At 43.7% G+C, this 13,415-nt stretch overlaps 1 protein-coding gene across 1 annotated transcript; it reads left to right on the plus strand.

Annotated features, from left to right (window-relative positions):
• Window positions 1-236: 236 nt before the first annotated feature.
• Window positions 237-12,473, plus strand: HRG (histidine rich glycoprotein). Its single transcript, XM_004591319.3, has 7 exons — window positions 237-475; window positions 2,462-2,578; window positions 3,348-3,438; window positions 4,841-5,007; window positions 8,005-8,082; window positions 8,986-9,087; window positions 11,489-12,473. Exons 1-7 carry the CDS (start codon window positions 293-295, stop codon window positions 12,404-12,406), a joined length of 1,656 nt encoding a protein of 551 aa, XP_004591376.2. The 5' UTR covers window positions 237-292; the 3' UTR covers window positions 12,407-12,473.
• The last annotated feature ends 942 nt before the right edge of the window (window positions 12,474-13,415 follow it).

Genomic DNA, 13,415 nt, shown 5'->3' on the forward strand with positions numbered 1-13,415 from the left:
GGATCCACTATGAACCGGAAATGTCCAGATTTGTGCAGGTTGCAGTCTCACCCACCTATGGGCGGTATGTCTCAACTCTCTGTCCTCGGGACCCACTAATCATTTACAGCCTGTTGATGAAGTATTTTGAACCAGAGGTCAAGGTGAACAGTCTCAGTTGCACAACAAAAATGCAGACTTTGGTCATTTGTGTGTGTGTGTGTGTGTGTGCATGCACGTGATATGTGTTTCAGAAAGCCTGTATAAAATTCTCTGCTGTTGAGGACCACAGCACAAAGGATGGTTTGACACAATGAAGGCCCTCGCTGCAGCCCTGCTTTTGGCCACGCTGCACTGTTCGTGGGCAGTGACTCCCACTGACTGCAATGCTGTCAAGCCTGTGGCTGAGAAAGCTCTAGATCTGATCAATAAGGGGCGACGGGATGGCTACATTTTCCAGTTGCTGCGGGTCGCTGATGCCCACTTGGATGGAGCGGTGAGGAATCACCAGTGGCAGAGTTCAGCTGGGAGTCCATGTGACTCTGGTCCCTACGCCTGCTGCTTTACACAATGAAGAGCTTGGGCCAGGGCTTTCTGTAAAGCTTTTTAGCTGCTCTATAATGTTCTTTTGTTCCTTCAAATTAATGCTTGCTGTGTGTCCTTATTTACAAATCAATTTTCAAGTACTTAGAAGCAGTTATGGAGATTTAAGTTACAATAAATTGTGGGCCATGATCTCAAGGGAATAATGATCTGTGGGTACACTCTGGCAATAGTGTAAGACAGATGTATCCTGCTGCCAAATATGTGCCATGGATGTGGAGCAATCCAGTGAAAGGAGATCGAAGGGCTGGTGGAGAGAATGCTTCAGCTGTGTGCTGAAGAATGGGTAGGCATTGAGTAGGAAGAAGGCATGGATAAAGCATTTTGTCTTTGGGTGGACGGTAAGATGGGGGCAGCGTATTAGGTGGAAATTGAATATACTCCAGAGGCCATATTCAGTATGGCCTCCGGAGGAGCCAGAGGTTGGAAATGAAACTGGAGTTATCTGAATGCCAAGCAAAGTCACTGTCTTTACTCAGCTATATGCTTCTCTGGAGTGCATTGCAGGGCTGATGAGGATTTTCGGGGGAAGTCGCCACTCAATTCCTCTAAAGAAATCCTGCTCTCTCTTAGATGAAATGAGAGAAATCAGAGAGGCCAAATTTGGAGTCCTACTGGGGACAAGCAGCACAATCCACCCATGTTAAAGTATTACAGAGGGAGGGACTGCAGGTTACAAACAACAGGGATACAGGAACTAAGGTGTCTACCAATAACTTCATAAGCATTGGTCCCATTCCACGCTTTCTGTCGCATGCATAGGACATTAAGTGAATCTGCCCAGAGCTATTTGTGAGCAATGCCATGCAAGCAGGAGGGTTGCAGCTAGAGCAGCAAGTGCCTGGGAAGAGGGAGGCAGTGACCTGAGTTAGGAGGCTGGTTCGGGCACTCAGAAATGAAGGTGAGCATCAGGCGGTGGGAGTCAGGATGAGGAGCAGCCTTGCAAGACCATTCACCATCTACCTCTGGTCAGCCAAAACAAAGCCAAGGGGGAAAAAAGACAAAGCTGATTAACAGTTTTAAGCTGGAACTTAAGGCACCCAAGTAATTTTTTAAGGGTGCCAGTGACAAAGACAAGAGAAGTTGAGAGAGGCAGTTGGTTTGGAAGAGAAGAGAAGTAACTTTGGGCAAGTTGAAGTACAGGCAGGAAATTCAAATTCAGCAACAGGGTGAGATCACAATGGGCTGAAAAGAACATTTGGAAATCCCTTTGGAAGCTCTTTATTCAAATAAATAGACCAAATAATGCAAAATTTGCATGATAATAATGCAATAAAAATTTGGAGAGGAGCAAGAATTCTGCATAAGAAATAGGAAATTGCTGGGGCCCGGCGTGATAGCGTAGTGGTTAAAGTCATCGTCTTGAACGTGCCAGGATCCCATATGGGTGCCGGTTCTAATCCCCTTCATTGAATGACTGCCTATGATGGTTATTTTGATGGATGATTTGAAGCTTTAAGAGTTGCTACTAGGGCCCAGTGCGGTAGCCTGGTGGCTAAAGTCCTCGTCTTGCATGTGCCGGGATCCATGTGGGCGCTAGTTCTAATCTCCGCAGCCCCACTTCCCATCCAGCTTCATGCCTGTGGCCTGGGAAAGCAGTCGAGGACGGCCCTAAGCCTTGGGACCCTGCACCTGTGTGGGAGACCTGGAAGAGGCTCCTGGGTTCGGATTGGCTCGGCTCCAGCTGTTGCGGCCACTTGGGGAGTGAATCATCGGATGGAAGATTTTCTCTGTCTCTCCTCCTCTCTGTATATCTGCCTTTCCAATAAAAATAAATAAATATTTTTAAAAAAGAAATAGAAAATTGCTTCTATTAAAAAAAAAAAACCTCTCAGGCTCCATATGCTACTCACCTGCCACCTGTCTTCCCATTCCACAGGAGTCTGCAACTGTGTATTATTTAGTCTTAGACGTGAAAGAGACGGACTGTTCAGTGCTAACCAGGAAACATTGGGAAGACTGTGAGTCAGCTGATTCCAGACGTCCAGTTGACTTCGTAAGTTCATAGAGCATCATTTCCCTGCTCTGCAACCCTGCCATCCATGCCCTCTGCTTACTCAAGACAGCCACACCTGAGCCAATACAGCCAAAAGAGGAAGAGCAGTATATGCCCTGAGTGTTATAAAGATGGGGGTGGTCTTGAGGAATGCTGTCATGAGAGCCATCTCTGAGAATAAAGTGTAAGACAAGTCAGCATGGTCTGTGGTCCTGAGGGACCTAGCATCCCTAGATTCCAATATCCTCCACTGGAAAATAAGAGAAAGGGTTTGGAGCGGGTGGACACTAAGGTCCTTGCCAACCATGAGAGTCAATGGCTGTAAGAACCAGGAGCTTGTTATTGTGTCCTATGAAACCTGGTCCCACACACAGCAATGGCCAAAAACGTTAGTCCCAGTGAGGATGAGAGTCTTGCTCTGCACAATGAGCAAGAGTATTCAGATGCCAGGTTTTCTGCCTGGGTTCTCTGCCCGGGACCAAGAAGCACAGATATAATAAGATTTCATTTCCAAATAGGGAGAAGTTTTAGTGGTTTTTCTCCCTGAAAATTCTGTAAATGTGGTCCTCACCCATTTAAACAGTTTTTCCCTGATTCACATGCAGGTTTAGGATGCTGCCAGTATGCAGCACATGGAATCAGACTAGAAAATGCAAGATTTGGTGAAGCACATTTTAGACAGATCATAGGAATATACTGCATCCCCTCTTTGCTTCCTTCTGTTGAACCTGAGAAAGTGTATAATGACTTCAAACCCCCTTTCTTACAGGTGATTGGACAATGTAAAGTAATAGTTACCAGGTACTCAAATGAATTTCAGTTTCTTAAACTGAATGACTTTAACTGCACCATAAGTTCCGGTAGGTTCACCTATTAAATTGTTAATTCATTCTAGAACATGGTGTACATGTCACAAAGACCCTGCCCTTTTGGTTTCCATTATTATTCACTCTCCTGAAAACAGAAGAAGGAAACTTTGCCTGTTACTGCAATACCTTCCTTTTTTAAAAAAGCCAGTATATAGGCCCTGGCACGGTAGCCTAGTGGCTAAAGTCCTCGCCTTGCATGCGTCGGGATCCCATATGGGCGCCAGTTTTAATCCTGGCTGCTCCACTTCCCAGCCAGCTCCCTGCTTGTGGCCTGGGAAAACATTTGAGGACAGCCCAAAGCCTTAGGACCCTGCACCTGGAGGAAGCTCTTGGCTCTCAGCTCTGGCCATGGCAGCCACTTGCGGAATCAATCAGCACATGGAAGATCTTCCTCTCTGCCTCTCCTCTCCAATAAAAAAAAAAAAAATCCAATATAGAAAAAACAGAAAGATGGGTAAGAGACAGTCTAGCGTCAATGTAGAAACAGTGGAGTCAGGCATACTTGAGTTTGCATCCCAGCCTCATCATGTTCCAATTGTATGGTCTTTGGAGCAAATCACTTATTACTATTAAGCTTTCCTTAATAGTAATATGAGATTAATAAGAATAACATTAGAATTAGCTCTTGTGCTTTTTTTAGAATTAAATAAAACCCTCCAGATGGCACACTTTCGGAGTACTTAGCATTCAGTGAGTATTGACCTCAAGGTCTCAAGGTTATATAATACTGTACAGTTTACAAAGAGTTAGACCTGTGATCTCATTTAATGCTATAACAAGCTACAAAGTCAAATTAGGATACTTTCTGTTTTCAACATAAACTAAAGGCAATTCAAAGTTCTATGATTTGGTCTTGGGAACACAGTCATGATGTGATGAAGCTATGACGACCTTGACAGTATTACCCTAAAGCCTAACCTCTCCTGTTTGTTTGTTTGTTTGTTTGTTTTTTTAAAAAAGAACCATTTCGGAATCCCTTTTAAAAATAGCAAGCGTCAGCATGATTCAGTAGATTAAAATACAACAGCCTTAAAAAGCTTCATCTGGGTCCTCTTTCACTGGGCTAACCTGTGTGTGATTGATGCCTTTCTCCCTTTGGCAAAAACAGGACAGATTCTTTGAAATACTAGGACCTAATTGTGGTGCCAGAGGGGTGCATTGCACCAGGGATCACAACAGAGGCTTGGGCAACCGAAGGATCAGCAGGCTAGTTCTGCTGCTGACTGACTGATCTTGAACAAGTGACTATGCTTTTTCAACCCTTAATTTGTCCATCTGTAAGATGGAAGCCATTGTTATTCTTGCCACTGGACCTGCATATTTCTATGTCCCAACAAGGATGCTGCTGGGTGTCTGACCCATTGGGCATAACTCTGCCATTTTCTTCCTCTAGTCTCTTCAGCACTGGCCAACACCAAAGACAGTCCTGTACTGTTTGATTTCATCGAGGACACAGAGCCCTTCAAAAAACCAGCAGACAAAGCTCTGGATGTGTACAAGAAAGAACATGACGATTTCGCCTCTTTCAGAGTAGACCGGATAGAGAGAGCCATAAGAGTGGTGAGTCTCCACTACGCTTCAGCTGGAGTCACAGGCCTTGGGCCATCATGGGCCGCAAGTCCCAAAATACCTGGGTGTGGGCTGGGAGAGGACAGAAGATATCTGACACAGAGGAGGAAAAATCCAAAAAGGAAAAGGGGAAAAGATAAGATCTTAACCTCCTAGTACAAGGCTATTTGTAGAAGTTGATGGGAAATGGAATTAAACAATGTCTAGTTTAGTACGAGACAATGTTGAAATGGATGCATAGCTTTTTTAATTATTTTGTTTTGTGACACAATTTAATAGGCACTAGGATTTCCTCTCCCCCTCTCCAAATTTCCTCCACCCGCCCCAATTGATTTTCTCATCCAGTTTTACAATGGGTGTCTTTCGTGAACTTTTGCAAGTGCATCATACTCCCACTGAAGTGTCATCCAACAATATAAGTGTGAACAGTGTCAATTTTCAACCATTTCATTGGGAATCCATTCTTGTACTGTATGCATGGAGACATACTGCTTTCTCTTTCCATCAATGAACATATCAATTTCTACTACACTTCCATTATGCATCCTGTTAAATACAGAGCCAGTGTACACAGTCCACAGTAGGGAGAAAAATAATGAACTTTCATCCACGTAAAGTTAACAAACATGCAACAAAGATACCAATGTGATGCTAGGGTGGTGAAAAAGAGTATCAAGAATATTCATGTAAGAGTAGATGCCAGTGTGTGACCCATGTGGCACTAATGAAAGTACAATAAAGACTAGAACATCATTATTTATGGGAAGCAGCAATAACAGTGATAAAGGGACATGACCAATCTCAGATGATTACAAGCAATGAGTCTCTTATGGATGATTGATTAATGAATTACATCACAAGATCCTATTGAGAAAGATACAAATAACTAGGAAGTGTAAAAAGGTAAAATAACAGGTAAAATGCTTAGATTTGACATATTACTATGAATTGAAACAGGAAAGAACCAATCCCTGAGATGATATGCAAAACTTGCCCTAGCCATGTTAGCATTGCGCCTCACCAGGGCACAATCTTTTAAAATTAGATATATGTCTATGTGCATTCTTTAGTACAAATGCATTCCATTGATTTTCCTTGATTCCTGGTATTCTGTTCTCTGTTACAACCTTTGATTGTGGGGTTACATGTATTTATGTGTTCTCCTCTTAGTTGTTTTGTATTTTTAATTGATGTTATCTTATATTAGAGCAAACATGATATCTGACCTTTTGGGAATGACTCACTTCCCTTAGCATAATGGTCTCCAGTTCGGCCCATTTGGCCACAAACAACTGTATTTCATTTTTTTAATCGCTGAGTAGTATCCCCTAGAGTAACTGAACCACAATTTCTTTATCCAGTCCTCCATTAATGGGCATTTAGGCTGCTTCCATGTTTTTGTGATTATTGATTATGCTTCAGTGAACATAGGGGTGCACGTTGTTTTCTCATGCATGAGGTCTTTTGGATATATTCCTAGAAGTGGGATTGTTGAGTCATATGGTAGGTGAATTTTCAGTTGCCTGAGCAGTCGCCAAACTAACTTCCATAGTGGCTGCACCAGCCTGAAATCCCACCAGCAGTACAGTAGGGTTTTTTCTCCTTGCATTCTCACCAGCAGGCATTGTTGGTAGTTTTCTATATTTGGGCCATTCTCGCTGGTGTTAAGTGGAACCTCAGTGTTGTTTTTATTTGGCTTTCCCTTATTAGTAGGGAATTTGAGCATTTTTTCATATGCCTGTTAGCCATTTGAATTTGTTCCTTTGAAAAGTGCCTATTTCCTTTGCCCATTTCTTGACTGGTTTGTTTGTCTTATTGTTGTCATTGTTCTGGAGTTCTTTGTATATTCTGAATATTGGCCCCTTATTTCCTGTGTAATGTGTAAAGATTTTTTTCCCATTCTGTTGGTTGCTTTTTTACTTTGTTAGTTGTTTCCTTTCCAGGGCAGAAGTTTCTTAACTTAATGTAGTCCCATTTGTTTATTTTGGTCTTGACTTCTTTTGCTTTTGATGATTTTTCCAGAAAGTCGGTGCCTACACCTATATCTTGCAAAGTATTTCCAATGTTTTCTTCCAAAAGTTTGATGGTTTCTGGGTGTAGGTTTAGATCTTTTACCCATTTAGACTTGATTTTTTTGTATGGTGGAAGGTGTGGGTCTTGCTTCTTATTTCTGCATACTGCTATCCAATTGTCCCAACAGCATTTATTGAAGAGACCTTCCTTTTTCCCTGGGTTGTTTCCTGGTTTCATTTGTTTGTTTCCTTGTTTGTTTTTGTCAAAGATTAGATGACTTTGCATGTGTGGGCTCCATGGATAGTTTTTGTAATAGACATTTTTCCTGAACTTCTTGAAGACCATTCATTTTGGGATAGAAAAATGAGGCTCTCCCCTCAGCGATGGGGCCAAGAGCTGGATGGGTCGCTATCTTTCAGTCCAAGGACTCTAGTACTTTCCCACCAAAGTTGTCCTGTGGAATGGCTGGTTGATATTTTCCTTGCATTTTGCAAATGCAGAAGTAAATAGACTATGGGGCATGCAAGCAATGGGAGGAATATAATGTTGCTCAAAAAAAGGTTTACAGCCCATGTGCATTGGAAGAAGCTTAAGATGTATTGCCAAGGACTAGAAACAGGTTACAAAACGGTATCTAGAAAATGAGCCCTGTACATGTACAGGTGCAGCATATCTAGAAAAAGGCTAGAAGGAGAAATATACTGAATGAATGTAGAGGGGCCTCTGTGACACGGTACGGGAAGGGGAATTTTCTCACACTGTAAGTATTACTTGAACCTTTTCAGGACATGGCGTCCATCTTGCCAGTTCCATAAGAAATTTTAAAGAGGTCAGAAATCACAAGGCAAGTGGATCACGTTAAGTTTGGAACACTTCCAGTGCTTTATGCTAAGTGGGGCAGTTGGAATCTGCAGCTTTTTTTTTTTTCTTTTACTTTCTCCTGTTTTGAAACTGTCTCACACTCATGTTTTCCAGAAAGGAGATGAAAGAACCAACATCTACGTGGACTTCTCCGTGAGGAACTGCTCTAGATCTTACTTCCGCAAGCACCCTGTGAGTACAGGGATGTCTGTGAAATAGCTCCCTTCTGCTCTGCACCCTTCCAAGCACTTTACACACATATTTGTTACCCTCACACCACTCAGAAGGGCACGAACTAGTTTCAGCCTGGTTTGTAGGTGTGGAAACTGAAGTACAGAACAGGAAGTGAATCATGAGAATGAAATTCTGCCATCTGCATCACAAGATATTGTGTGTGTACCTAACCTTAAAACAGAGTCTTTTAACCCATTGGGATTCAAGCTGAGCTAACTCGTATGTAGCTTATGTTAAGACCCTGCACAGCAGGTGCCTTCACTCATTCCATCTCAAGCATACTCACTGGGGTCCCACTGGACACTGAGGAAGAATGAAGTTCTGACACCCCCCAGTAGGATCCTTACCCTCCCCCACACCAAATCACGGACAGAATGATACTTATGACCCTGTAGGAAGATCTCAGTAATAGCAGACACTTTATTATTATTATTATTATTATTTTATGATACAGTTCCATAGGCTCTGGGATTTCCCTACCCAATCCCTAAGTCCCTCCTCCCCATTGATTTCCCCCATATTATTACAGTAGTAAGTCCTTCACAAATAGTCAATAGCAGACACTTCCACAGTGACTTAAGGCTTATACACACTGTTGTGCAACACACACACACACACACACACACACACACACACCCTATTGCCTGGTAGGAGCCTCCTAACAGCCCTGCTGAAGAAGAGTAGGATATGTCTCCGAAAGTGTGATTACGAAAGATTCTGAAATAACAGGAGGGGGAATCTGATGTTGCCCTGATTTTTCTTTCCTGCACATCTGCAAGCTTCTAGGGAGGCACCTACACACACACACACACACACACACACACACACACACACAAACAGGCTCTCTCTCTTTTTTCACAGGATTTTGGATTCTGCAAAGCAGATCTGTCCTATACTGTAGGAGCCTCGGATTTGGAAAACCCAGAAAACATCGTTATAAACTGTGAAGTCTTTAACTTTGAGGTGGGTTGTAACTAGCCTTCATTATGAACAGTGCCAGGTCAAGTGATGTCTGCACATACATAAAGCATTTGGTTTATAAAGTTATGAGCACAGCATGATGGTGGGTTGAGGGGTGGGGTGGCATTGAGAAATACAGAGAGAATAAGCCCCTGGGCAAAGGAGTACAATTACTGATATCACTTCAAAGTAGGAAGAAATGTCCTAGAATTAAAAGGGATAATATTTAGCAGAAAAATAAAATTATCAACAATTCAAATCCACCCCAAATAAATTTCAAAATATTATTTTGTAATCAAGACTCCAAGTACTAAGATTTAGTAATTCTTTTTTAAAGATTTATTTATTTTTATTGGAAAGTCAGATTTACAGAGAAAAGGAGAGACAGAGAGAAAGATCTTCCACCTACTGGTTCAATCCCCAAATGGCCACAATAGCCAGAGCTGAGCTGATCTGAAGCCAGGATCCAAGAACTCTTTCGGTCTCCCATGCGGGTGCAGGGTCCCAAGGCTTTGAACCATCCACAACTGCTTTCCCAGGCCACAAGCAGGGAGCTGGCTGGGAAGTGAGCAGCTGGGACATGAATGAGTTTCCACATGGGATCCCGGAGCATGCAAGGCGAGGACCTTAGCCACAAGGCTACCACATCGGGCCCAAGATAGTAATTCTTAGTTTTATTATTAGGGAAAAAAAGCCTCCAGAGAATTTATCAGCTTCAATTTTATTTGTTAGAGGCATGTTAGGGGTAGCACTTGGTATAGTGGTTAAGTTGCCACTTGGAATATCCACAGCCCATGTAATAGTGCCTGGGTTTCCATCTTACCTCCACTTCCAAAGCAGCCTCTTGAAAATGAGTACCCTAGGAGGCAGCAAACAATTGTTCAAGTAACTTGGTCCTTGACAAACACAATCTCCTGGCTTCAGCCCTGATCCAGCCCTGGCTGTTGGGGGGACCTGGGAAGTGAACCATCTGAGAGAAGCGCTCTCTCTCTCTCTCTCTCTCTGTCATTCTCTCACTGCTTCAAATAAATAAAATGATTTAAAAAGTTATGTAAAATAAGATGTAACACAATTTTTACATACATTCCAGACTGTTCTGTTCTGTTTTTTGGGTTGACCTTACATAGTCTTAATAACATTTTTAATATTATTTAACTATTTAAATTTATTTGAAAGAGAGCTCCCATTTGCTAGTTTATTGCCAAATGATCAGAATGGTGCCTGGCTGGGGAAGAAGCCAGGAGCCAGGAACCTGATCCAGATCTCACTTGTGGGTGGTAGGAATGCAGTTACTTGAGCCAGGGCTTCCAGGGTGTGTGTCAGCAGGAAGCCGGTGCTGAGCTGCAGACAGGGCTCAAACCCAGATGCGCCATTGTGAAATGTGAACATACTAACCCGTGTCCTAACTACTAGGCAAAAAACTCACCCCATGGTATGTTTATATGATCCCAGAAACCTGAACATAATCCAAACATCCACGTTCCAAGGAAAAAAGAAAGAGAAATCTTGTCCCCATGGAAGTGACTCCATTTTTTTTTAATTAAAACTTGGACAAAGAAGAATGTGACAAGACCAAATGTTTATCCTTTAGGAGTACAAAAGGTTTATGTAATCGAGCCTCAGCATAGTGTTGGGAATATCTGTTACAAGGTACTCATTTCCCAATGAGTACCATTGGTCTACAGAGGGTAACAGACCATAACTAAGTTTCCCAATTTTCTCTTAAAATGAGAAAACTAAGGATAATAAGGAAAGTTTTTCAAAATGTAACATTCATTCCATCTAAATGATTCTTTTTTAAGATTTTTTTTTCTTGCTGTCAAAATATTGTTCCTTTTATGAAATAATGATTGTGGCAGATGAAAGTCTTTCTTTGTATTTAAAATGTCCACTTAGCTAGGAAAAAATTGAAAAAGATGGTAGCCTACTTAAAAAAAATATATATATATATATATATATATTCTGATTGATTTGAAAGGCAGTGCTAGAGAAAAACAAAAAGAACTTCCATCCATTGCTTCACTCTCTAAATGGCTGCAATGGCCAGAACTGAATCAAGCCAAAGCCAAAAAGCCAGGAACTGCATCTGGGTCTCACACATGGATGGGAGGGGCCCAAACACTTGCGCCATCCTCTGCTGCTTTCCCAGACACATTAGCAGGGAGCTGGATCAGAAATGGAGCAGCCAGGACCCCCACTGGTGCTTATATGAAATTCTGGCTTTGCAAGTGGTGGCTTAACCTGTTACACCACAACACCAGCCCTGGTAGACTACTTTTTAAACTGATTTGTGAAAGCCAAGTTTGTGAAAGCCAAGTTTGGGAAACCACTGTCCTCATCAAGTGAAACACCTGATGTCTCCTTTTATGCTACACAGTGAGGCTGACTCTTCTGTCTTTACCAGGATCACAGAAACATCAGTGGTTTTGAACCCCATCTGGGCCACCCTTTCCACTTTGGCGGTCGCAAGCATCCCCACAAGCCACATAAATCTGAATGCCCACCTCCCCAAGAAGGGAAAGACTTCTCAGATGGACCACCGCTCCCAGGAGAAGCACCTCCACCATCACGGCCAAGATGTCGTCATCTGCCTTTTGGAGCCAATGAAACCCATAGGTTCCCTCATCATCGTAATTTCAGTGAACACCATCCGCCCCATGGACCCCCTCCCCACAGCCATCCCCACGGCCATCCTCCCCATGGACGCCCTCCCCACGGCCATCCTCCCCATGGACCCCCTCCCCACGGCCATCCTCCCCACGGACCCCCTCCCCACGGCCATCCTCCCCATGGACGCCCTCCCCACGGCCATCCTCCCCATGGGCCCCCTCCCCACGGCCATCCTCCCCATGGGCCCCCTCCCCACGGCCATCCTCCCCATGGGCCCCCTCCCCACGGCCATCCTCCCCATGGGCCCCCTCCCCACGGCCATCCTCCCCATGGACCCCCTCCCCACGGCCATGGTTTCCACGACCATGGACCCTGTGACCCACCATTGCAAAGACAAGACCCTCAAGATCCCCGTGAGCATGGCCACGGACCCCCACCTAAGCATCCCGGAAAGAGGGGCCCAGGTAAAGGACACTTCCCTTTCCACTGGAGACCATTCGGAAATGTGTACCAGCTCCCTCCACTGCAGAAAGGTGAAGTCCTTCCTCTTCCAGAAGCCAATTTTCCCAGCTTCTCTTTGCGAAACCATACCCATCCTCTAAAACCAGAGATTCAGCCCTTCCCTCAGACTGCCTCGGAACTCTGCCCAGGGGAGTTCAACAGTGAGTTTTCACAACTTTCTAGTTTTTTTGCATCTACAGTTCCAAAATAAAATCTGATTTCCTTGTTGTGGAAAAAATGAAATGATGTTCTGTATTAGAACCATAAATAAAACATGATAGTGAATACAAATCAGTACTTTGAACTTCACTTCTGTGCTCCGGATAGGGGAAATGTGAGTGGGGGAGAAGAGCCCGTGAGGACACTGAGCGAGGAAAGGAGCGGAATGCTCCCAGCACCACGGTCAGTAAATCATTCTCCATAGGCCGCCACCACACAGGAGGCAACCTCTAACCCTCAAAATTTCTGTCTTTCCTTGGACTTAACTCTTCTGATCTTAGGATCTCCATTACTGCTTACACTACAGTTGGGCATACCAAGAAAGCATGTTAGCCTTTAAATGCTTATGATTACAAAAGTAACCTAGATTCTCTCCCCTTCCAGAACAATAAATTCTAAATTCGATTATGAAGCCAACAAAACTCTGGCTGTAAGTTGTAAAGATGGCTGCAAGCATACACCATGACCACAAGTCTTGGTACATGGAAATATCACATTCTTTTCTGAACCAATCCACTTCTGTTGCAAGGCGTCACCCTACTGGACTCCCGTGTACTATAATCTCAGTCCTTTTTGGTGTCTCCTCCCATGCACTGGGCCACAGTTCCCAAAACTCACCCCACAGTGTTTGGAGGTCTGGTTCTTGATCATGGCTGTGCCAAGCCTCCTGCTGGGGAATGCTCCTCCAGTCTGCTGATGTCATTCTTTAAGTCCTGACTGTTGACACGTGCACACAACTCTTTCTCCCCGGGGTCATGCTGCCTCCAGGTTGCATGCCCAAGAAACAAGGGAGAGGTCTCTTCTACCTCCTAGCCCAGTCTGTACTTTCCCCTTCGCTTCTCCCCAAGCAAGGGATTCCTTTTTTAGTCTAGTTATTTCTTTATCCAATTTTCTTGAGCCAGAGGGTCTTTCCCCATATTGTAATCCTCTTTCTTTCCCCTCTGCCCCAAAGAAGGAGTGATCATTTAGTCACAGGCTGGTAAGAATTCAGATTCTCTGTG

The sequence above is a fragment of the Ochotona princeps genome, chromosome 3, assembly GCF_030435755.1.
Source record: "Ochotona princeps isolate mOchPri1 chromosome 3, mOchPri1.hap1, whole genome shotgun sequence".
Classification (NCBI taxonomy): Eukaryota; Metazoa; Chordata; class Mammalia; order Lagomorpha; family Ochotonidae; genus Ochotona; species Ochotona princeps.

Bases quoted from the DNA above. Each gene is read 5' to 3' on its own strand.
- HRG (XM_004591319.3), top strand. From the start codon at position 293: ATGAAGGCCCTCGCTGCAGCCCTGCTTTTGGCCACGCTGCACTGTTCG. The intron at 5,008-8,004 runs GTGAGTCTCCAC...CATGTTTTCCAG, and splicing joins TAGAGAGAGCCATAAGAGTG to AAAGGAGATGAAAGAACCAA. The intron at 8,083-8,985 runs GTGAGTACAGGG...CTTTTTTCACAG, and splicing joins CTTACTTCCGCAAGCACCCT to GATTTTGGATTCTGCAAAGC.